This window comes from Scardinius erythrophthalmus, assembly GCF_964197995.2.
Source record: "Scardinius erythrophthalmus genome assembly, chromosome: 23".
NCBI classification, from domain to species: Eukaryota; Metazoa; Chordata; class Actinopteri; order Cypriniformes; family Leuciscidae; genus Scardinius; species Scardinius erythrophthalmus.
The window spans coordinates 28541713-28567904 of NC_138243.1; the positions used below are offsets into that span (position 1 = coordinate 28541713).

At 35.6% G+C, this 26192-nt stretch overlaps 3 protein-coding genes across 3 annotated transcripts in view; all 3 read left to right on the forward strand.

The window, feature by feature from the left end:
* The first annotated feature begins 592 nt into the window (after positions 1 to 592).
* nxnl2 (nucleoredoxin like 2) lies at positions 593 to 3791 on the forward strand. Its single transcript, XM_081354188.1, has 3 exons — positions 593 to 697; positions 764 to 1097; positions 1749 to 3791. Exons 2-3 carry the CDS (start codon positions 796 to 798, stop codon positions 1915 to 1917), a joined length of 471 nt encoding a protein of 156 aa, XP_081210314.1. The 5' UTR covers positions 593 to 697; positions 764 to 795; the 3' UTR covers positions 1918 to 3791.
* A 1078-nt stretch (positions 3792 to 4869) lies between these two features.
* tfpil (tissue factor pathway inhibitor-like) lies at positions 4870 to 10768 on the forward strand (the record flags this gene model as incomplete). The annotated part of the gene is made up of 6 exons (XM_081353952.1): positions 4870 to 4939; positions 5726 to 5920; positions 6008 to 6172; positions 10320 to 10388; positions 10547 to 10625; positions 10711 to 10768. 6 exons carry the CDS (start codon positions 4870 to 4872, stop codon positions 10766 to 10768), a joined length of 636 nt encoding a protein of 211 aa, XP_081210078.1.
* Positions 10769 to 13109: 2341 nt separating this feature from the next.
* Positions 13110 to 26192, forward strand: part of LOC308683590 (myosin-IIIb) — a 41322-nt gene continuing 28239 nt past the window's right edge. Inside the window, exons 1-6 of the mRNA XM_081354091.1 lie at positions 13110 to 13465; positions 13687 to 13752; positions 13852 to 13982; positions 15774 to 15876; positions 23303 to 23405; positions 23547 to 23703. Of these exons, the coding sequence (XP_081210217.1) occupies positions 13364 to 13465; positions 13687 to 13752; positions 13852 to 13982; positions 15774 to 15876; positions 23303 to 23405; positions 23547 to 23703 (662 nt within the window). The 5' untranslated portion in view covers positions 13110 to 13363. The remainder of the gene's footprint in view (positions 13466 to 13686; positions 13753 to 13851; positions 13983 to 15773; positions 15877 to 23302; positions 23406 to 23546; positions 23704 to 26192) is intronic.

The following is a 26192-nucleotide window of genomic DNA, read 5'->3' on the forward strand; positions in this document are numbered from 1 at the left end:
AACACTCACCTCAGTTTCTGTTGACTGTCAAATTTGTGTTCTGTAATTAGAAATTAAAATTTATAACAAAAATTTTGATTTTTTTTTCTCCATCATAATTAAGTCGTCCCTCCTTGATCCGATTACAATTAATTATCTGTCTATCCATATCTATCCATCTCGTTCTGTCTATATGTCTGTCATATATCTAATTGTCTGTCTATATCAATCCATCTATCTGTCTTTTTAACTATTTATTTATGTCAGATAACTATCCATGTCGATCTGTCTAAGGAACCTTTTTTTTCATAATGAGGATTTCTTACTACGTACGGCTGACAACCTTGCACAGAATCTTGACTGGTTTAATCCATAGACTGTAAAAAAAAAAAAAAAATTAATCAAATGTACTTCATAATTAAGTAGGGCGTTACTCCTTGATCCGAATTTATAAATCGACGAACCCATATCTCATTAATATTAATTACATAGCGTTGACGTTACTTGGCAACCACTTAATTTATATTCATGAGCCAAGCCACCTGACCAGCTGTCAGCGAATCAGCGGTCGAACGTCCCGTTGCGTTATTAATATTCATGAGTCAACCTCACCATGGTAGGAAGCGGTTTGTAAATACGCGTCCCTGTAACCAAAGCTGTCAAAGGACTCGCTGGAGTGCGCTGGATCGCATCAAACATTGAGCAGAGCTGCTTTTCCGTATGTTAAACCTACTTTTTACGACACATAGCAATACTTTAGCAGTAATTTAGGCACTTCTCTTAGGTTACCTGGACGCGCAGCTGAGATCCTCAGCGATGGTCGAGGTGTTTTCAGGAAGAACACTCGTGAATAAAGAGGGAGATCTGGTGGATCCAGAGGAAGCTCTCAGGAATAAAGTGGTCGGCCTGTATTTCTCCGCTGGATGGTGTCCACCCTGCCGAGACTTCACTCCGCTGTTGTGTGATTTCTACACGGAGCTGGTGGAGGAGACCGAGCCTCCTGCACAGTTCGAGATCGTGTTCATATCCTCGGATAAATCCACTGAAGATATGGTGGAGTATTATCATGACATGCACGGAGACTGGCTGGCTCTGTCCTGGACGGATCCATATAAACAGTGAGTTGACATTGCATGAGTTATTGTGTGGTGGAGAAGTGCCACAGTAAACTTACATTATAGTTCACAGTCTGTCCCGGATAAGAGGTTTAATGCACACACACACACACACACACACACACACACACACACACACACTTACTTGGAGGATTATGTTTAAAAATAGACAGTCTGTATAGTTTCACTACATGTGTGCCATTATTGCACTAATCAGGTCATGGAAATCGTATCTGAAAAAGTAATTTAAAAAATATTAACATTTCTATAGCATATATAATATAAATATGTTCTGTATTTTATGATTTTTTTTTTTAAATCCTTATCCAAAAGGTTTGGGAATCCTAACTTATATGACATGACCATGTTTTAGACTTCATATTAATTGAAAGAGTACATAGTATTTGTACTTTTAATCATTTATTTGTCACACTGCAGGATATATTTAAGCTAGTGAAGGCAAAATCTATAAAGTCATTTTAAATATGAAATTTTTTGTTTGGTCAAAATGATGGTTCCTTTTATTTGAAATAAATCACATTTAAAGCTTTTTCAAACTAAAACAAGTGCATGTTATCTTTTTACCTGAACTAGCCAGGATCTGTTGATCTGCGTGTGTTTGTGATGCTGACGTGTTTTCTGCTGTTTCTCCAGTGAACTCAAGAAGAGATACAACATCACAGCCTTACCAAAGCTGGTCATTGTGAAGGAGAACGGGCAGGTGATCACAGACAAAGGCCGAAAGCAGATCAGAGATCAGGGTCTGGCGTGCTTCCGGAGCTGGCTCGAGGTGGCCGAGATCTTCCAGAACTTTAAAGCCTAGGAATCACGTGGAGGTGTTTCCCGAATCGCACTGAATTCCCAAGGGCTTTATCTCAAACATTTACCTGCAAAAAAAGAGCCAGAACTTTTATATGCAACTGTGTACAAGAGATTCTTTTCAGGTCCACACGACACTTTACAATAAGGAATTAACATGAACTAACAATGAACGATACTTCTAAAGCACTTATTCATCTTAATTTTACCAGAGAATGTCTAATAAGGACTCTAAACCGGTTGCAGTTCCACTCTGGCTCCACATGAGGGCGCTCACAGAACGAGTGCATAATGAATGGAGGTCTATGGCGCTATACCCCTCAAAATCCACTTTTCTCAGGATATAATTTTTTGTAATAATATAATAATTCGAAAGTAGATGCAAAGAAATTACACATTGCTAGGTGTTAGATTTTTTAGTCACTTATTTGCTTTTACAATGTCAATGACGTCATACGCATCGTACGACCAGGCAATCCTTCAGTCACTTTGGTGCTTTTGCGCTCTGCACTTTCTTTTCTCTCGAGGCATCGACAACACAGCTGACACGGGTAAACACACGTGCTAGAAGAGTTTTGTTGTTTTAAAAGACCACGCCGAAAATACACACACACACACACACGATTCCATCAAGTGGTATCTCTGGTCGTAATCAGTCCTCCACTGACCAATCAGCGTTCATTAGCAGAATGCTAGCGTGTTATGGGCAACAACAACTCAACCTGTAAGAAATCGAAAGGACATAAGTAATCGTTCATTCAACTTTCGACCTATAACCCATGTTGAACTCGCAAAACCTACAATCAAATCTGAGATTTCTCAAAGGCAATCGGGTGAAAGAGACAAATTTAGCCGTCTAGCCCCATAGACTCCCATTCATTCTGCACTCATGGGCGATCGCCCCCAGTGGAACTCTGGTGGAACTACAACCACAATTCGGCACAATAGGACTTAATAGGGAGTGCACAGGCTCTCCGTAGACGGGCTCTGATTTTACCATTTACTAATCAATTACTAAAATCAAATGTTATTGATATTATTTAATGGATCTGAGCTAACATGAACTAAGAATGAATAGTTATGTTAACAAAGATTGCTCACTGTTAATTTATATTAGGTAATGCATTATTTAATGGAATCTTATTGTCAAGTGTCACTCTGAAGTTTTAATTACTATTATTATTATTAAATAGTTTGACTTGTAGTGTATTTCAAATACTTTTGCTAACTTATTTTTTATACAGCTGCTTTATAAGAATCTATTTATATGGTTAATAAATAAATGCTGTGAATCTATGCGTCTTCTCTGATGTTTGTTACTTGAAGAACAGCAGATGTGTACTGGTTCTGTTGTTATGGATCATCTTCATGCTTCCTATTCCTCTGTGTCTCATTAAAACACACAGACGGTCCTTCGAGAGTGTTTTTCCACAGCTCTCAGTTCCCCGTCGGTATCTGTTTTGCTTCCAGTTGCAAAAACACGCACTAAACCCATTACTTTAGTATGTCAACACCAACGTGACTAATGGAGGAATACTGTGCAGAGAAATGAGCTGTGGGATTATGATTGCTCATATACCCGACTAAGCAAAGCGTTTGAATTAAGATGTGACATTAAGATGAGACTAATCTGCTATTTCAGGGAATAAAACAATTCATATAGTGAATAATAATGAACTAATACAATACCTGGGTTTAATATAATAAGACCATGCAATACATACTTACATTTCTGTTTAATGTTATTGTATTTTTAAGTAATTGTTATTTTTTTATTTAATTGTTTCACTGCTGTGTCATGCCACTTTAATCACTTCTCTAAATGTTTTCTGTAGTCACGTTTTCTGTATGCCTACGTTAATAAATACTGTGAATATTAAATCATGAGTCATGACTTCTGGACTGGTTTGGCTGTGTCAATGACACAAAACGTTCATTTATGGGCAAACGCCATGATAGTTTGACCTGAAACCTTCCTAAGTGAAACTATATCTGTTGCTACAAACAACTTTATCAATATATGAAAGGCTTAAAGGTTTGGAAAGGTCATTAAAACAGTATATATATATATATATATATATATATATATATATATATAATATTTGTATCAATTATTTATCTTATTTACCAAAGGTATAGGTATCTATATAGTAGTAGTTTATATTGTTTTTTTTTTTTATTGGATTTGTTTAGTTTATTTTATAGTACAAATGTGTATATCTTGTTAATTGGGTTTGTAGGAGAAACAAATGGCAAATGAGACTTTATTTGCCTTTAATTTCTATAAAATATAAATAAATAAAAATGTAATATATATTGAAAAATGCATAGACAGAGAGTCATAAAAGTATTCATTAAATATTAAACATTTTATCACAGTTAATACTTTTATATTAGTGCTGTCAAACTGATTAATCGCAGTTATCACATCTAACATAAAAGTTTGTAAATATGTGTGCGTGTATATATACAGTATGTATATATATGTATGTGTATGTATATACATGTATGTATACATACATACACATACATACATACATACACAGATTACATACTACACTCACGCATATATATATATATACACAAACTTTTATGTTAGATACCATTATTCGCGACAGCATTAATCAGATTTGACAGCACATACATATATATATATATTGTATCACAGATTTTACCTACTGGCCTAGGCCTAAATAAGTCATTTCTCAGTTTTATGTGCAATCATGGACAGGTTTGGAGTGAGTTAGATCATTTCATTTGAACGAAACAGTACTACATGAGAGTCATTGTCATGTTTTATGACTGAAACTGGCCTCAATGTGAGAGAAACACACCCTGATCATAAAAACTGAGCTGATAAGAGGGTCTAAAGGACGTGAGCTGAGCTAGTCGGTGCAGAACGAACAACTGCTGGCGTTAACTAGACGAATTAGAGTCAAATCTGAAAAATAGCACGATGAGAAGATCTACACTGTATGTTCTAGTGGTGGTTCTGGGGTTTGGTGGCGTCTCCGCTTTAACAGAGGGTGAGTTCTGACAGACCTGGGATTTTCGTCTTTTCTGGAGTTATTATACAGTGTGCTGGCTTTACAGGAAGTGTCACGGGGGGGAAGGGGAAAGGGAAAAACAATTTTCACTCAGAAACTGCTGTTCAATTTCACAAATAATGAAAGAAATGATAAGTAAGATTGAATTAAGCGGGGAATTTCGAAGTAGAACGATTAAATGATTTTTTTGTGTGTGTGAAACGTACTTCAGTAATATTTTTTTACATCATTTTTACAGTGTATTCTGTATTAAAAGTATTGTATAGTGTTAATAATTCTAATACAGATGATAATTCTTATAGACATCCTGTTGCATGAGTTTGGACACATTTATTCTCAACAGAAAAATAATTTAAGAACTAGAATTTATTGTTAGTAATATGCATTTGATCAATTTGCTATTTTTTTTTTTTTTTCAAATAGGCCTGTTTATTTTAATAGGCAAAATTAATCCTAACCACAACCTATAAACACACTTATCAAAGCCACGCATCTTACCATATTTTAAGGTTAATAAAAGGAAAGTGTAAACAGTTTTAGGCTTTTAAAACCATGATTGGACACATTTATGCCTAATATACTGAAAACAGCTCCGGTTGTTTGCATCCTTGTTTTTTTTTATATTTAAATTATCATAAAAAAATATATTCACGCATTTAAACAAAGGCCTCTAGATTAAAAAAAAAATGTATTTAAATGTTCAGATGTGACATTTCAGGTACACCTTTTGATGAGATATTGATGAGTGATTTCTGTTTTTCTCAGGCGGTGGATGCACAGACGCCAAAGATGAAGGAAAAGGAACGGAAAAGTTGATGAGATATTTCTATGATTCCAAGACACAGTTCTGTGTGCCTTTCTTCTACAAAGGAGAAGGCGGGAACGACAACCGCTACGACAGCGATAAAGACTGCATGAAAGCATGTTCTCCTAAAGGCGACGAGATGTACCCGGATGACGGTAAAACAATCATCGAGTAAATACCGTATTTGTTGACTTTACATGAGTGAAACGATGTTTTATTACTTTTTCCCTCATTTTGATCAGAAACGGCATGTTCCCTGCAAAAAGACGAAGGCACCTGTTTCGCCATTATCCCAAAGTATTATTATGACAATGAAGAGAAGAATTGTCGAATGTTCTTATATCATGGTTGCCAAGGAAACGCAAACCGATTTGATTCCCGAGAGGATTGCCAGAAGCTGTGTCTCGGTTAGTTCAAGTCTCTTTTTAACGGTTTATAATTTATAATCCAAAAATGTTGTTGAAATTACACTAAATTGAAGAGATTTCATCTCAGCTCAGATGAGTTGGATATGGAGGAGTTTAAGGGGTTATGGTTAAATACTGTTATAGATTATGAGGAAAGTGCAGCTTTACCGAACTCAACGGCTCTGAAATAAACTAAACGCTATTGGCTATTTAAAAAAAAGGGGGAGGAGCTGTTCGATATAAAGAAAAAACGTGAAAATATTGTAAAATGTAATTTATTCCTGTGATCAAAGCTGAAGTTTCAGCATCATTACTCCAGTCTTCAGTGTCACATGATCCTTCAGAAATCACTCTAATATGATGATTTGCTGCTCAAGAAACATTTATGATTATTATCAATGTTGAAAACAGTTATTTTAAATTGTAACAATATTTCACAATATTTTTATTACTGTTTTTTTTTATCAAATAAATGCAGCCTTGGTGAGCATAAAACTGTCTTCTTTTAAAAACATAAAAAAACTTACCGATCCCAAACTGTTTGAACAGCAGTGTATATATATATATATATGTAGAGTTCAGATGCAAAAGCCTCTAAGTGCCATCTCAAATTTTCTTCTAGAATTATCATTTTTATCAAGCTCGTATATTTAAGTTATTTCACTTAAATGACAATTAATAGGTAATCTGCATTGCCAAATTTGCCACTTAGAGGCTTTTGCATCTGAACTCTTCATATATATATATATATATATATATATATATATATATATATATATATATATATATATATATCAGAGGTGGGACAAAGTCATTGTTATGCAAGTCACAAGTAAGTCTCAAGTCTTTGCCCTCGAGTCCCGAGTCAAGTCGAGTCAAAGATGAGGCAAGTCCCAAGTCGAGTCAAAAGTCAAAGCCAACAAGTCTCAAGTCGAGTCCAAAGTCCTACCATTTTAGTTTCGAGTCATTTCAAGTCCTCTACCACAGAAATAAAATGTATACAAATCATGTATGTCTGTAAGATTTGTATTTATTTAAACCTCTTTTTATACAATGACATTAATTAAATACAGTAAAAAACAGAAAATTTAATTTTCACAAAAAATGCTTGTTTTTTAACAGCATATTGCACTACAACAATGCACAGCATGCAGCTTCAGTCTTGTATTGACCTCATATTGCAAAACAGTTTAACTTTCAAATAGACATGGGTCGTTTTAGCCTAAACCATTTTAAACATGTCATCAATTCACGAGTTCACATCTACATATAATTAATACAATAAGTTTATGCGTATTTGGCGTGCTGTCCGGGGGGAGGTCTCCGAGCTCGGAGTTAGGCCCGAACCCAAAGTACTCCCCCCAGTTGGTAAGAGTAGATGGAACTGGAAGTGAGGAGATGAGGTGGAGGAGGGATGCTGACAAACTTTCAATGAACAGAGACAGGTCTGCTGTGAATTTATACTCTGTCATTGAGTTGATTACTGATTAATCAACAGCTGTGCATGATTTGGTTAATTATCTTAACCTGCTCCTCCCGAACTTTGTTAAATAAAACCTCATTAAAGTCCTCACTCCTCAAAATTATAATTAAACATTTCTTTGTGCAACTTCAGGCAACTTCAAATAGCAACTCGTTTTTTGTCGACTACCTCGTAATCTTTATAGCCAAATGAAACTACCTTCGGTATCATTTAGCCTACTGGCGCGTTGTTGCTTGTTGCGCTTCATTGGTTGTCTTGCAATGGCCTGCTTACGCCGTTTCACACATACTCCGTGTGCAGTGCGTATGCGGTGCGTGTTGCAGTGCGTATGCGGTGTAAGACCAGCACGTGCAAAAGTGCTTTCACATATGCTGCGTTTGCAGTGCGTGATCCGCGGCTGTACCACAAATACATAGCCTACTCACTATTTGTATTTTAAATAAGAAGTTAGGCAACTTTTATTTAAAAAAAGTTTTTTTGTCAGCATTGCGATTCTCTTTGTACACACGGATACACTCTTTAATAGACGCATTCACGTTTAAATACAATTTAAACAACGTATTATTTAATGCATTACTCTTATATAATTATATATTAAGTTGCTCAAGCAAGTGGTAAAATATTTAACCATGTACTTATATTAAAATCGCATAGCCTACATTTTAAATTAAAACTTAAAATTGACAAAAACAGCAGACTCATACTCTTTCTTTTGCATAATTTAAATCTTTATACAATAAATCTCGCATGTCACAAAGAACTTGTTTTTCCACCTCCACGAATGAGACGAGAGTTCATTATGTTGCCTTGTTGAAATATGTATTTTCCCTTGATTTACCCCGGTCTTAACGTCTCAGCATTGCGATTCTCTTTGTACACATATACACGTATGCACGTTTAAACACAATTTAAACAACGTAGGCCTATATTCAATGCATTACTTCTATTAAGTTCCTAAAGCAAGCGGTCAAATATTTAACCATGTAGGCTACTTATATAAAAAACAGCCGACTCTCATGCCTTTTCTTTTATATTTAAATTAATACAATAAATCTCGCATGTCACAAGGAACATGTTTTTCCACCTCCACGAATGAGAGTGTCGTTCATTATGTCGCCTTGTTGAGGTAAATTGTAGTTTCCCTTGCTTTCCCTGGCCTTAAAGTGAAAATAGTATTTAATTAAATACATTTATGGTGAGAAAACTACATTTTATTTAATCAATCGCATTTATGGTGAAATTACTACATTTTTAGGTCAATCTGTGTTTATTTTGACCACGAAACATGCGCTGTCACTTTAATTCAGCACGTGCAGCACAGCAGAAATAGACTCGCTGCACTGCTGTATACGCACCGTACCTGGAACGGATCGACGGACTTCAACCCCGTGCAGTGTGAAAGCTCTAACCTGTTAACATGGGTACGGAAAAAAATACGCACCGCTGGCGCATACGCACTGCAAACGGAGTATGTGTGAAACGTGCGTTAGATGCTGTCGAATCAAAACAACGTGGGACTACAGTGATTGGATGTCGTGCAGGCAGCGCGCGCGCTCTCTGCATGCATACAGGTGGTGCACATTTTTTTTTTCACAGATGCAGATAAACAGAGCGGCGCGGCCGTGTGGACATTTTTTCCCCAGTTTTCATGGGAAGTAGCAAGTCTTCTCGAGTCAAAAGGCGCAAGTCCAAGTGAAGTCACGAGTCATTGATGTTAAAGTCCAAGTCGAGTTGCAAGTCTTTGTACATTTTGTCGAGTCGAGTCTGAAGTCATCAAATTCATGACTCGAGTCTGACTCGAGTCCAAGTCACATGACTCGAGTCCACACCTCTGATATATATATATATATAAGATAAGATATTGTTCTGTAAGTTCCCTTTGTGACACAAGTTCTTTCACATCAACTGATACAAGTCACTGAAACAGATAAAGCATAATTTTTAATGTTAAATAAACACCTCGAGCCACAGAGAAAAAGAGGATGTCATAAACATCACTGCTATACAATTAACTGAAGTAAACTGGGCAGTCTAAATGTGAAAATAGCGATCAGATTTCAGCAAGGACGCATTTAGTCGATCAAAAGTGACAGTATATACATTTATAATTTTACTAAATAAATGCTGTTCTTTTGAACTTTCTATTCATCAAATAATCCAGAAAAAAATGTCACAGTTTCCACAAAAAAAATATGAAGCAGCACAACTGTTTTCAACATAATAACAATCATAAATGTTTCTTGAGCAGCAAATCATCATATTAAAATGATTTCTGAAGGATCATGTGACACTGAAGACTGGAGTAATGATGTTGGAAATTCAGCTTTGATCGCAGGAATAAATTACATTTTACTATATATTCACATAGAAAACAGTTATTTTAAATTGTAATAATATTTTAAAAAACATTTACTGTATTTGGTCACATAAATGCAGCTTTGGTGAACATAAGAGTGTTCTTTGAAAACAGACGCTCTCTCTCTCTCTCTCTCTCTCTCTCTCTCTCTCTCTCTCTCTCTCTCTCTATATATATATATATATATATACAGTATAGGCCTACACAGGTAGGTGTTCAGCGATTCAGTGTATGTTGTTCTGTTGTCCACCAGAGGTCAGTCTGCTCAGACTATCCTGATCTCACTGACTGTGAATGTGTTTTTCCAGCGAAATCCGGACGGCTGTTGGGAGCTGCAGATCTGCCAAACCCTGATGAGAAGAAGGGTGTTAGTGCAGGTACAGTCACTATATATATAATGATTATGGTTGCTTCTGTTGTGGTTTGGCATAAAAGGGCTGTTGATGTTTCATTATTAATATGTTTAAATTGCATCAATGAACCTTTATTGAAATGTCCATAAACACATTATTATTGTGTCTATTTCCTCTCTCAGGGCTGATCGTGGGTGTTTTGGGCGGGATTGTGTTTGTTGGTGCTCTTATTTCTGCTATTGTGATGTTTGTGCTCCATAAGTAAGTATGAAGTGATGGAGGTGTTAACAGCAATAAGTCATTTAAAGTCATTTTAACTCTGAAATGTTTCTTTTCATTCATATAGGAAAAGCAAGAAAGCAGAAAGGAAGCCAGTGCCGACATCTGATATTGAAATGAAATAGATCTTTGTTCACAACATGTATCTGTAAATATGTTGTTAGTGCTTTTATACCCTTTATACTAGTCATGAGAAGTAACAGAACAATTGGGCGTAACTGATACATATATAGTGTCCATGATAACTTTTTTGTTTTTTGACTAGAAGAGTTCAGCAGTTACATATAAAAAGCAATCCACCAGTTTTGTTTCATATAACATCAGATATCTGATGTTTGAGTTTCACAAATGTACCTGATCAAATGTACTGTACTTAAGATGATGTATGATGTAACCAAAAAATGGCCTTTCTGTGTCCTATATTGTTTTTTTAATGAGAAATTGATTTAATACAATAAATCAAGACCAAAAAAAAGTTTTTCCCAGTATTTTAGTTTAAAACATGATTGTGCAAATACAGACCATCTAACCAGACGCGCAAATAGTATAGAAAATAGCTTTAGTATATATATATATATATATATATATATATATATATATATATATATATATATATATATATATATATATATAATTTATTTTAAAGTGGTGCATGTTTAAAGATGCAGATGGTGAATCAGTGCAAATATACAGTATATATATAAGAAAATACACAGTAACAGTATACGAAAAGTTGTTTGGTAGTAAATGATGTAGAAATGACAGCGCAAATACCAAAGAGATTGCATTAATTCAAGTGTAATTTACCGGTAGGCCTGTTCATTTATTTTGGTCACATAAGGCCAGTGACATTATTCACAACATTCAGAGAGGAACTGTCTATTTTTTCCACTGAGCTGTCAATCACATGACAGACACTGTAAAGCTGTAAAAATCATAAACCATATTGCATAACTGAGATGAGTGTGAATGACCCATAATATCCACCAGATAATGACGCGTGGATCAAATAGCAAAGTTAGAAATCTCCCACTGAATAAATCATTGATCCCCATCTTAATATCCACCTGATTATCAACTAAAACAATGTTTCTCCTTCTTAATGTTTTGAATTTAACTACAACAGTGTTATTTTAGTATTAGCTACGTTTATTAACATTGAATTAGCTTTTATTTTTTACATTTTTTAATTAATTTCTTTTTGTTAATATCTGCTTTTGTCATTTTTATTAGTATTTAGTATTTTTAATAGTATTAGTTTTATTAGTATTTATAAAGCACAATAAAAACAACAATAGTTGACCACTGTGCTGTACAAAACCATGCTAAAAATTACCTACATTCTTCAAAATATCTTCTTTTGTGTTCAGCAGAACAGAGAAATTCATACAGGTTTGAAACAACTTGAGGACATGGAAGCTTGTTTCCGCCACAGAATAAATAAAAAGTAAAAGATAATTGCGACTTTTTATCTCGCAATTCTGACTTTTTTTTACTTGCACGATATAAAGTTGCAAATGCAAGTTATAAAGTCAGAATTGCGTGATATAAAGTCGCAATTGTGGGAAATAAAGATGTAAACTCACAATTCAGATTTTTTTCTCGCAATTCTGAAAAAAAGTAATAATTGCGAGAAAAAAGTCAGAATTGCGAGTTTATATCTTTATTTCTCGCAATTGCGACTTTATATCACGCAATTCTGAAAAAAAAAGTCAGAATTGCAAGATATAGACTCGCAATTCTTTCTTTTTTTACAATTCCGACTCTTTTTTCTCGCAATTTTGACTTCTTTTCTCATAATTAGGGTTAGAGGTAGGCTTGGTCACGTGATATAGCCTAAAGTCTCAATTGCGAATTATAAAGTCTAATTCTGAGGTAAAAACGTTACTGATAGAATGTTTTTTCATAACATTGACATTCAGTGTTACCTGGGTGACACCGTAATATACGGACAACTTCTTTGATGATACTTTTCGGAGCTAAACACAGCCCCAGTCCCCATCCACTTTCATTGTAGGCCTATGGAAATGAGCAGTGTCATCATTCTGCTAATTATCTCCATTTGTGTTGATAGAAAGAAACGATATGAGAAGGATTGATTAAATGATGGCGGACTTTTAGGTGTTGAACTCTTTTCACATTTCTGGGTTTCTCAGAATCGGATGTCGTCATAGTTGGGTAAACTAGGTAAACTGGTCGTAAATGGCTGTTGGGTAAACGGTCGTAACACCCTCACAGCAGCGTAAACTAGTTTTTTTTTTATTAATTTGATGGAAATGTAATAAACAAACGTAGTGATAAATATACATCATTAAAAAAAGGAAAATATAAAAAACGTTGCAGGATTTACGATGCTGACCGTTAAAACGCGTCATCACAGTCTTTGAAAAGGGTCCTTGATATTGCGAATTTGCGAGGAAAGGGTTAATGAGAGTGTCTATTAAGATGAGGGCGGGGAGAGAGAGAGAGACTCAAGCAGAATGGAGAGAGAGAGAGAGAGAGAGAGAGAGAGAGAGAGAGAGAGAGAGAGAGAGAGAGACTCAAGCAGGGTTTAGAGAGAGAGCGATAGAGACGCGCGCGTGGGCGCACACAGAATCAACTGAATCAGCCACTGCTGAAGTGAGCGTCCGACCGTGGACATAAACACGAGCTGTTCTTTTGTCATGCGAGACGGAAAGATTTGACAGTTAGAAGTTGACGTACAGTATTAGAGACGAAAGATGGAGGCAAACCTGCCCGAAGATCTGGCGAATCTGTCAGAGCTGGACGAGAAAAGTTTGCTGGAGGTTTTGACTGGACGTTTTACACAGAACCTAATATATGTGAGTAAAATACTCAACTAAAAAGACCTGTGTAAAGTGTGGGGTACACCAGCTGTGTTCAAGGTTTATTAACTTATCTAGAGATTATAAAACAATGAGCTCTTGTTCTCTGGGACAGTTGTTGTTCACCCACTGTATGTAAATGCTCTGCTGCCTGAACCTCATTTACGATCACTGAGAACTGATTAACTGAATTAATATGTATATTTATGTATTTACAGACCTATATAGGAGACATCTTGGTGGCTATTAACCCATTTAAATATCTTGCAATCTATGAAAAACAGGTAAGAATGTGTTTCCTTGGCTTATATAGATGAAAACACAATAGAAAACATGTTTAAATGAATAATTGAACTGATATTTTGACTCAAATCCATGTACAGGTGTCTGAGCGGTATAAGTGCCATGAGAAGAAGTCTTTGCCCCCTCATATATTTGCTGTGGCGGATCGAGCATATCAGTCCATGTTGGGACGTCTGGCCACGGGACCCCAAAACCAGTGTATCGTGATCAGGTTTGTTTTGCAATCAAATTTATTCACCAAAACCAATGCTTTCTCCAGGAAAGGTTTCAGTAACTCTATACGGTCGTATGGTGACACGTGTAAGTACAGTATGAAATTCCTTGCCCAGTCATGTTTGTTTTCATCCCATGAGACATGCCGAGACAAGAACATTCATTTTTGGCATATCAAATAAGGCTTTTCATTTGTAAACACAAGCAGAAATTTTATCGGCATGCTGTTATTGTACAAACTTGGGTTAGGGTTTAGTTTTATCCCAAATGTGAGACTCACCCTTTCAGGCACACCCTTCAGCCTGTTTGACTTGAGTAACTTTAACACTTATTCAGATTTGGGAGTTAATCAAACTCCATTAGTCAAACAAATCTGTCCTGTATAACCTCTAAACGTCACAACCTTCAGACTTTGCCTAATCATCATTCTAAGTTTGTCTTGTCGAACTAGTTTCAGTTTTGTCCTGTATGATACTCACCTTGAAAGTTTCAGATATTAGATATTAGTTCTTACTATAACTCAATAGTATGGATGATAGCTGTACTCGTTACTGTATCCGGTATCATATTTAAGGTTTTTCCTACGTACAGCCTTCCTCCGAGACTCTGCACTGCTGCTTTACCATTAGAGTAGTCGGCTTAATGTATTTTTCAGAAATGGAGCCTCATGGTTGATTTCTCAGATGCATTCTGTGCATTGATTGGGAACGGGGCAGTGCTAAAGACAAAAAGTTGATATTCACAGTCTCTAGGAAACAGAATTACTCTGATTACGTAAACCGTAAACCCTCAACCCTCAATAGAGCCCAATGGTGTCGTCACCCCTAGTGACCATACAGCCGTCCATGAATGAGACCGGTACCAGTGGAGGGAGGCTGATAGTCTCCCAGACAACAGGGAAAGAATGCCTCTTATGCATACAATGACAAGGCAAGACATAATAAACAGCCGTAGAAGAATGCTTGTTTCATTAGTTATTAATAACGCTGCTATATTTGGAAAGCAGTTATTGTAGCTCCCAAGATTGTGATTATTTGGATGTAAATTGACGAAAATATTGATTACTTCCAGGTTTTAGTTTGTGGGTGAATCTCCTGCAAACTGTCAAGAACATGTCTGGATCATATATATACATATATATGTGTGTGTGTGTGTGTGTGTGTGTGTGTGTGTGTGTGTGTGTGTGTGTGTGTGTGTGTGTGTGTGTGTGTGTGTGTGTGTGTGTGAGTGTGTGTGTATTTATTTATTTATTTATTTATGTTTATATATGTGTATTTATATGTGTGTCTGTCTTTTTTATACACACACACGTATATATGTATGTGTGTGTGTATTTATTTATTTATTTATATGTATTTATATGTGTGTGTATGTCTTTTTTATACACACACACGTGTGTGTATGTATATATATATGTATATATACACATTTTTTATTTATTTCTTATATATATATATATATATATATATATATATAAATAGAATAAATAAAAAATGTATTCTGACTGTGTATATCAATAAATGTATTTGTCATGGTTTTTGTTACTAAATTTAATTTACGCTACTGTAAAAAAAATATTGAGAATTGTAAGGCAAACCAAAACATCAGTATGTGTTGCAGTATTGAGAATTTGAAATTCTTAAATAACATGATTCAATAAAGTCAAAATCTTTTCATTTTGTCTATGTTTTTCTTTGCTCTTGTGTCTAGATGCACTTGAGTTACCCTTTTGTAAGGCTGTCACACCATTATACTACAGTTTAACACGTTGTATCTGTTTGTCCCGCAGTGGTGAGAGCGGCGCGGGTAAAACCGAGAGCACCAAACTGCTTCTGAGACACATCATGGAGCTGTGCAAGGCCAACTCTCAGCTAGAGCAGCAGATCCTGCAGGTAAGTCCTGTCAGGTGCATCTGCCAGCCTTCATTTGAATAAAGCCACCAGGTTTGCACAGATACATCAACGAGACGTGATGCGTGTTGAGATTTCCCGCTGCGTTCAGGTGGTCGGGTGTTTGATTTACAGAGAGGAAGTTGAAACTGCACCCCACCCTGCTTGGTGTGTATGTGTTTCAAAGACACGTGTGGTTTCTGACATATTCAAATGGTGGGTACATGGGGTGTGTTTAATTTGTTTGCTATAATGTGTTTTTGGAAATGGCTTAAAGAGTCCATGAAATCAGAGATTTGTGGCTTTCAGTCCATTATCGTTCATGTGCATGCTAGTGTGCTCCTAAAAGTTGACAATTATTATTTAGCTAGTGGTTTTAAAATAAACCATTATTTTTTTTAATGGCTTAGACAGCAGGGTGGGCAATATAAAGTCTATATGAATTCACACGGTTTAATTTAAATTAAATAAATGTGTATTTGCTGAATGCTGATGATATGAGAACGTATTATAGCCTTTGCTTTTCTATTACTAATAATCGAAAAGAAAACACTATAAAACTTTTTTTTGCATACTGTTGACTTTCTTTGTTTAACAGCTCTGTCCAATAATTTATTAGACAGAATTGTTAAACAAAAGCCAGTAAACGTAAGTTATACGCTCAGAAGTTTTCAAAATAAAAGTCCCACACGCTGTCAAATTAAAAGCTTCTGACACATCAGCCAAGCAAAAAACTTATCGGCTGATACCAATAATCGGCCTTGATATATATCGGCCTTGACACTTAGGCTGTTTTATCTGATCAAATGCATACATATATACTTATAGTAGCAAATTAGGTTATTTTAGGCTAGCGACTATTTATTATAATTTTTTTAGGAACTAGCTCTTTGATATGTCCTCTTCAAACTTTGTACATAAATACTTTAGCGGTTTCATATGGGTGCGACTGTGATATATTCTGACCGTCTGTCTGTAATTTGAGGTTTCGGGTTGGTTTGAGGAACAGATGTTCACGTTTTGTGTTATTTCTGTTTGTTCCTTCATAAAAATGCAGTTTTTCCTGGTTCAGTTTAGTGTTGTGATATGATATCATCTTTTGTTTTGCCTTTTGATCCTCCCTTTATAGGTCGTACCTGATACTATAAAACACATTTCCTTGTTGTCATGCTCACAATGAACTTTATATCTGCCACTCACACTGTGTCAATGTACACATTACAAAACATCCAGTTTCCATTGCACATGTCATGTATTTCTGGTTTCAACAGCTGATTGTCTAATTTGTCGATTACACCATATCTTTTGGTTTGATTGGTCGAAACACCAGAAACAACTAAGATAACAATAGAAGTTTCTTGTGTTGCTTCAGATCATTGAAATAGAATGAATTTGCTGATATTATAGTGAGATGCACTTTCAGGAAGTGAAATGTCTAGTTCTTAAAAGGTTACACACATCATGTCCAGTTCTTGACACACTTGACCTTTTTTTATAGCATCATTTATGATGAAATGAATTAGTTTTGAGAAACTTTCGGAACAAATGACTACAAGTATCTTATGTAATCTCATGATGATTCTTGAGAAAATTCATGATGGCTGGTTATTTTCAAACCCCACAAATAACACATATTGATATATGTTAGGCAGTTCTTAGTCTTTATAGTTAGTTACCATAATTGTGTTTTTTACGGCCACCCCTCGTATATTTTCCCTGCATGTTCATGATCTTTGTCTGCAGAACCAGCAGAGAGAGTGAGAAATATGGCATCTTTTTACTCTGTGTTTAATATGCAGTCAAAAGCAATTTAACACAGTAGATCTACTTTACATAAGTTTACATAGATCTACCACTTACATAAACAAATTAATGTTGTCAGAATGCTTTAGGTTTTGACTATGGCAACCTTAAATTGTCCAGGAACGTTAGTACAATGTTCTTAAAGACGTTCTACGAATGTTGACTTCTTGTTGAAAACGTTTTATCTGTACCGTTTGCGTTATTTGAACGTTATAAACAATCATTGTGGGAACTATTAACAGTTTTGGCACTCATAACAAACTATTTTGTACAATCATTGTGAAAATGCTTATGCTAATAATACTAAAACATAAGGATGCTCTGTTAACATTTAAGTTTGAGCGTTTAAGTGTTTCCTAAACACTTCATCCGTCTGCCATTGGTCAGACAAATAGGTAGTTGTTTAAGCCAACAGACTGCCAAAGTGTTCACAAAGGTTCCCAAACAAATGTGGATTAACATTTTCCCTTGTCTCACAGTACTCTTAGTAAGACCGGATGTCTGGGGGAGTTCAGAGAGACATCTGAGAAGTTTAGGAAGTGACCTTGACTCTATAGAGAATTGCATCAGCCAGAATGGTTCATCCGCCAATGTGATTCAGGAAAATCTTGCTGTGATATTACCCGATCAAGGTGTGATGCACTTTGACCCCCGTTTGCGCATGGATTGGTGATCTTTGCTCGATGTGACTTCTCTTTTTTTGCAGATGCTTCCTTATAACACATTTCAACATCCTGTTCCTAGAATGTGTGAGGTGCTTTAAAGGGTTAGTTCGCCCATTTAAGACATGAAGTTGTATGCAACCCTTACCAGCACTATATAGTGCATACACACTGACCCACTCTGTGGTCACCTCCCTGGTCAGAGTTCTGGCCGTTGGAAGTTTTTCAAGAAAGTAGTACCGGTTAGTTTCCGGGGCCTCAAAATGTGCGCACTGTTGACGTTGACAGCAGCGCGGATTGATAGAAATGGAAAGAAAATAGTGCCGATTAAAACTGAGGTATGAATTTTGTCTGGAGTGTTTTTTTGTGATGTAAATTAATCAAGCTTTGAAACGCATATAATTTTTTCACGTAAAAACGCACAGTTTTGAGGCCCCGGAAACTAACCGGGACTACTTTCTTGAAAAACTTCCAGCGGCCAGAACTCTGACCAGGGAGGTGACCACAGAGTGGGTCAGTGTGTATGCACTATAGTGCTGGTAAGGGTTGCATACAACTTCGTCTTAAATGGGCGAACTAACCCTTTAAGGCTTAAGACTCGTATCTTGAAGAATATTTTCTGTTTTCTTATTGTATGTTTGCATGGAGGCGTGTGTGTTTGTGTGCAAACTTTGTTCTCGCCTCCTAAAGTGGAACAACTAGTTTTAGGATCACAAAGCAGAGATTCAGCAGTCAAGATTACCAGTTTTCTTTTGCTTTTGGTTCATGGCCAAAGTTGTCAAAATGGTCCCAGAGGAAAGTCTTATTGCTCTTTCATAGATCAGAATAGTTATATTATGAATAAAATTGTTCTCACGTAAAATTAATCCTAAAATTCCTTCCTAAAAACAAAAACAAATGAGTCAATAGTTGACATATAAGAGTATAGAACTATACAATCAAAAGATCATTTGCTCTTGGAAGAATTTGATGAATTTGATTTAAAGGGAACACAGTTTAAAGGGTTAGTTCACCCAAAAATGCCTAAGCAACTACCAGTTTCAAGGCCCAGAAAGGTAGTAAAGACATCTTTAAAGTAATCCATGTGACTCGAGTGGAATAACCTCAATTTTATGAAGTGACGCGAGTGTTTTGTTTGTGCAGAAAAACATAATTTACCACTTTATTTACAAAATATTAATCTCCGACACGCATTCACACGACAGCGTCTACTCTCGTGTCACCACAACTCGCATGTGTCGTAGTGCTCTCGTGAACGTGCGTTGGAGATTCATATTTCGTAAATAAAAGGGGTAAATCATTTATTTTGCATCGCTTCATATAATTGAGGTTATACCATTGGAGTCACATGGATTACTTTAATGATGTCTTTACTACCTTTCTGGGCCTTGAAAGTAGTAGTTGCATAGGCTGTCAATGGAGGGATAGAGAGCTCTCAAATTTCATCAAAAAGATCTTCATTTGTGTTCTTATGGGTTTGGATCGTGTCATAGATTTTCCCTACGCACCTGACTTAAGTTTACCTGGGGCGTCTCCAGTCGACACCCAAGCGTCTACAGTCAACACTAATGATATTTGTACTCCATGTCCACAGTTTACAACTGGCTTCGAGTCGGACGACGTCTCGAACACTATCACTTATGAGTTGTAAGATCTCTAGTGTCTGCGCAGCAAAGATCAAACAGACTCCAGCATTTGCTTTAATTAATTTGCTGGGAGTTTTCATGACAATCTCAGAGAATCTTCATCAAAAATACAACAGTTTATAAAGGATAGAAATACAGAACACAGCAAAATAACATGACATACTACTAATGATCATTGTGTCAGTTTTCTCGTATTTGATTGGTTCAATTTGTGCAAAACAGCATCCACCCACACTCTGTTACTGGCAAAGCAAGTTTAGATGTTACAATCGTCTGAGTCAGAAAAAATCATCAAAATCATGGGGTTGGTAATTCAGTGTTATTTCATCGTCGATTACTCAATATATCATGACAAATGTAGAATAACTGTCTAGCCAGGATATCTTTAGAGTTTCCAATCTTATTGAGACAACAACCTTGCCCAAAAAATACTGCTGATACATTATTATTTTCAAATGTTAGGCCTGTAAAGAGTAAGAAATATTAGGTTATGATAAGTTTTTAAAATTCCCACTGCAAGCGACATGAGGGTGAGTAATTATTTTTTGGGGGGAACTATCCCTTTAAGACTCATTTATCAATCTAACGTAGAAAAGATGAAATCACCTTATGACCGGGTTCACGTGTGATTTATGAAACATTCTCATGCTGCCAATCCCATCGTACGAATGATTGTACGTTGATAAATGTGGCGGCTGAAAACAATCGTCATTTGAATATCACACCCCTAAAAATTCACGGTTTAAAAGCCTCGCCCCTAAAGTTTACAACTTAGGAGAAACATTACCCGGGCTAGAAGAGAAAGAAATCTCGTGAAAGAGAAATTGATATAACTCCAAAAAACCTGTTAACCTGCAAACAATTATATTAATTTATATGTATATTCAATACCGGTAAATAAAACGTATAATTTACAAACATTATAAACACTATAAACTAGGCTATTTCTCCTCACTCCACAACAAATTCTTCAAATTTAATGGTATTCAGAACATAATTTATAACTACTTATGTTTCATTCTTGTTCTATGTTAAACTAAAATAAACTGCGCGATCAGTTGGATTTTTAGAAAATAAAGAAAACAAATACAATGCGTTTGTGTGTCACAAAAACGAGCGTAGCTTATACTACTTTTATATACTTTTTATACTACTTTTTTTTCCTTTTGTTAATCTGTTAATTAATAAAGTGAAATATATTGTGTAGTCCTATTAATTTATTCCTTTTATATAGGACTAGTTAATTTTATTCTGTTTTTATTCTGTCCTGCAGGTGTGTGATGTGACTGTGTGAATCCTCATGTTCTGTTGTTTATGCTGCTAGCTAAACCCCTGAAAATAAAACATTTGTGGTGTTTTTAATGGGTCATAGACACCTATCTATAATTTTAATTTGACATATTCTAGTCGTTTAACGTTTAATTATTTCATTCAGAATTGTCTCATTACAATTCTCCGCCAGATTTATGCTTCACACAAATTCATGCTAATTCAAAAACTTGCGTACATGAGCTGAGACCTGAGCCGGTTTCACAAAGATAGACTTTGACTATGGCTTAGATATAGTAGATAGTCAGACTTCAGATAGACATCTAAATCAGACCGTTGCACAAAACACTTAAGACTCTGACTATCTTAAGTAGGACTACACTGCAATGCATTCTGGGTAAAATAAGACACTTTTCAAAACAAAAAACATGGCGGATCGAGTAAGCGTATTCAACCACTCAGTGCAGTTTACCCCAGCGCAAAATATGTGTTTGTTGGAGGAGTATAACAGTTACAAGGACATTTTACTTGGAAAATTAGCGGAGAATCTAGTAACAACAAGAAATGTTTAATTTGGAAAAAGATTGCTACGACAGTTAACAGCGTTAATCCAACCGTTGAGCGGAGCGTTAAAGACGTACAGAAAAGATACAAAAACATGGTACAAGATGCCAAAAAAGTATAAAAAAATATTTAAGAGGAAATATTCCCTTCTCATAGCTCTCTCCATAACGCCGTCAGCAAACCACAAATTATGAGCCGTTTCCCCTTTTCTTTTGGCTGTTTCTAATGTAACTGATTGTTACTGCTGGTTGCCAGTGTAACATTAGCCGCTTTCCGACCGGAGGAACCTTTTCACAGTTCCTAGAACTATTGGCTAAAGTACCCGGATGTCGGCGTGTTCGCACTGCAGGAACTAGGAACGATTTTAGTTCTAGGAACTCCATTTGGAGGAACTAATTTAGCTCCTACTTCAGAGTAGGGTCTAAACCAGCACTATAGGAACTACCCGTGACGTTAGTGTACGCTGATGACTGAACGCACGCAGAACACCAGCACCTGCCATTTTTAAAACAGCTATATGTAAACACACAGATTATAGCCTATATATTTACTCCAGAAACTAACTATACAAACATGGAAAACAGTGATAGATGGGGATGGGTCTCTAAACCTTTATGCTGAAGAGAAACTCCAACGCAACTTTGAGGGGACCAAGTCAAACATGATTATGTATTTCTGCTCAGCTAGCAACACTGGACATCAACCACACGGCATAGGCTAATAACTTTTTTTTCATATATTGTGTACTTTCTATAACAATTCTATCTAATAACATGTTAAACAGTACTGTTAGACAGATCGCTAACTAATGAACACAGAGAATGCGAGCATTGTTTGCTCTGGCGTTGTCAGCGCCGTCAAAATAAAAGTCACGTGCTTGTGTCACTCCCTTAACCCTCCTACCAGTTCCTATGGCCACTTGGCCAGTGCGAACGCAAACAGCAAAACTGAGTTTGGGGGAGAGTAGTTCTTAGAACTGTTTAGAAGTGGACAGTTCCTATAACTAAGTTCCTGTAACTACTTGGTCGGAAAGCGGCTATTGAGTCTTAGACCTAAGTTAGCCTGGGGGTAAGGTGTATCATTTTTTTGGTCTCTTTATTTTTGTGAAACAGTCTAACTTGCATTAGACTACTAGTCTATAAGCAAACTTTAGAAACCGGCCCCTGACGTGAGATTTGATCACAGTCACTGCTCGCATCCATATTGATAAATGGCAAGTTTTGTGTGGAAATATCTGTACGCCCAGCTTTCTGTCATACTTTATTTTTTTCTTTTTCTTTTTCTTTTTTTTTCATAAATGAGGCCCCCAATGTTCCTCAACAGTATTTACACGCTCTTACATTTTTGGTAAGAAAACTATGAAACAAAAGGAATTTATGTTGTGACCAAAACGTAGACATTCTCCCAAACAACTTTTTTTGGTGCATTTGTTCTTTTTTCTATTTATATTCTGCCTAACATGAGTGTGTCTGATTGTTTAAACAGGTGAATCCACTCCTCGAGGCCTTTGGAAACGCTCAGACGGTCATGAATGACAACAGCAGTCGCTTCGGGAAATATATCCAGCTTCGCTTCCAGAACTCTTCAGGTTTGTAAAAAGATAACACACTTCTCTCTGACCGTAATGGATCACATAACTTGGTAGCTTCCTCTGGGTGTGTTTCTTTACCAATAAATCAATTCAGTATTCTTCGACTGAACATTAACTTGTATTTTGTTGTCTTTGTAGTTAAAGGGGCCAAAATCAACGAGTACCTCTTAGAGAAATCCCGTGTAGTTCACCAGGACGAGGGTGAGCAGAACTTCCACATCTTCTACTTTATGTTGGCGGGCATTTCCATTGAGGATAAAGAGATATACGGCCTCCTGGATCCTACGCACTACCGGTGAGTCATCTGTGATGTCATGCATTCTTGAAAACGGGATCAGCAACATTGTTTACGGATGCATGTCATAGATTAGCATTTTATCCATGGTTCAGTTTATTGGAGGTGTGTCACACGTCGCCTCCTACTGAACTATGTGTGTCACGGACGGCATGTTCCTAGTACAGTGTTCATTGTGTAAAAGGTCGATACAAAAACATTGTCAGATGATACTAAGATCTGATTGGATGAGCCAGGTTTGAAGCTACACAAGGTTGTGCGTTAGAGTGGAAAGGATTAAAATATAAATGTTTAAATTTTAGACCATTTTTAAAGCTATTTTAGCTTATAAATTGTATTAAATGTAACTTTCCATTTGTGTTGGAGGTCAAATATGCCCCCTATTGGTTTTTTTATGCAAAACTATGAAAAAGAGTCATGTTTTTACATAAAATCTCTATAGTAGCTTGTCAGAGACTAAACATAAATAAAATATGAGAAATTGTGAACTCATATTGATTATGAACTCATATTGTGTTTAAGTTCAATTTAATCCAAATATCTTTCAAATTTGATTCACAGACACAAAATAAAACCATTTCTTTGTTTTTTATTGTTTTGACTATTTTCACACTGATGTGCAAATGAATACAACTTAGTGTATATATAGTAATTTTAATTGTTCTTGGTTTAAAGGTATAATTTGTAAGATTTTTGTATTAAAATATCCTACTAGCACAATGTTATATAGTTTTGTTGACTTGTGTACTTGTATTATCCAAAATGTTTCCAACAATGTTTAAATCCAGAGAAATCAGCTATTTTTAATACCGGTTTTACCTCTGTAGAAACCATGGAAAGACCAAAGACGCTTTAATATATAATGTTTTATTAGACAGGTGAGCAACTGTTCGGATACCTTTATCGACAGAAAAATAATCGTTGTTATATAGCTCAACAAGTTTAGTCTCATTGTTTGAATCTCTTGTTTTCTTGATTTACCACGAATAACATGTTTGTACCCAAAAAGTAAATCAGATATCACTATTTTGTCACGTTGCTAACAGTATAATCAGAAAGAGCTTTATTTGTAGTTACAGTAATACAGGATTTTCTCCATCATACAATATACTTTTAAATTAATTGCATGCCGTTTAGCAGCACAAGTCATCCAGGTTTTATTAATATGATATTCTAATATCAGTCTAGCTTACTGCAGTGTGCAACAAGTGTCTCATAGCAGCCACAGAGCGAGCGCACAGTGTAACGTTATAACATAACTTTCTACGCAATCAGCTGTATTTTTAGTGAGTATTTTTATAATCAACATAGATAAAATAAAATAAAAACTTTAGATTATTTATTTATAATGGCTAGGTTAAAAACAGATATTATATTATTTATAGTTTGTGATATTAGCTCACTTTTCAGCAAAAGCTCTGCTGGCTTTTATTATTTGAGAAATAAAAACTTGTGTTAAAGTTATGCAAATGGTTAATTATTTAAATGACTACATCACAAAGAGTCAATACTTGTAAAAGCATTAGATTGAAAACATTGAAATTTCATAAAGTGTGTAAATAATAGAAACGCAGTTCAAAATGGCCTTTCTTTAAAGTCCCCGTGAACCGGACGTTACAAACGACTTTTCTCCAGTGTTGTGACGTATTTCCAAGTGAAATGTAATATTGAACAGAGGGCAGGGTTTTACTTTAGCGCTCCTCCTCTCCATCTCTGCTCATAGCAGACTTACGCCCATTTCACACATACTCACTATTTGTATTTCAAATCCAGAAGTTATCAGCAACTTTTATTTAAAAAAAGTTTTGTCAACATTGCGATTCTCTTTGTACACATATACACTCTTTAATAGACGTATTCATGTTTAAACACAATTTAAACAGCCTGTTATTCAATGCATTACTTATATATAATTATATATTAAGTAGATCAAGCAAGTGGTCAAATATTTAACCATGTACTTATATTAAAATCGCAAACATTTTACATTAAAACTTAAAATTTACAAAAACAGCCGACTCTCATGCCTTTTCTTTTGCATTTAAATTTTAATACAATAAATCTTGCATGTCACAAAGAAATTGTTTTTCCACCTCCACGAATGAGACAAGTGTTGTTCATTATGTCGCCTTGTTGAGGTAAATTGTAGTTTTCCTTGCTTTACCCCGGTCTTAAAGTAAAAAAAAAATGAAAAAAATAGTATTTAATTAAATACATTTATGGTGAGATTACTACATTTTATTTTATTAAACGCATTTATGGTGAAATTACTACATTTTCAGGTCAATCTGTGTTCATTTTGACCACGAAACACGCGCTGTCACTTTAATTCGGCATTTGCAGCACAGCAGAAATAGAAATAGACTAATAGAAATAGACTCGGTGCGGAAACGATCGCTGAAAAGTCTGGAATATATTTTATTTTACCTGGATATTTTAATTTCCTAATTAAATTTCATAATGAATGTCAGATGAATTGTAAAGTTAAT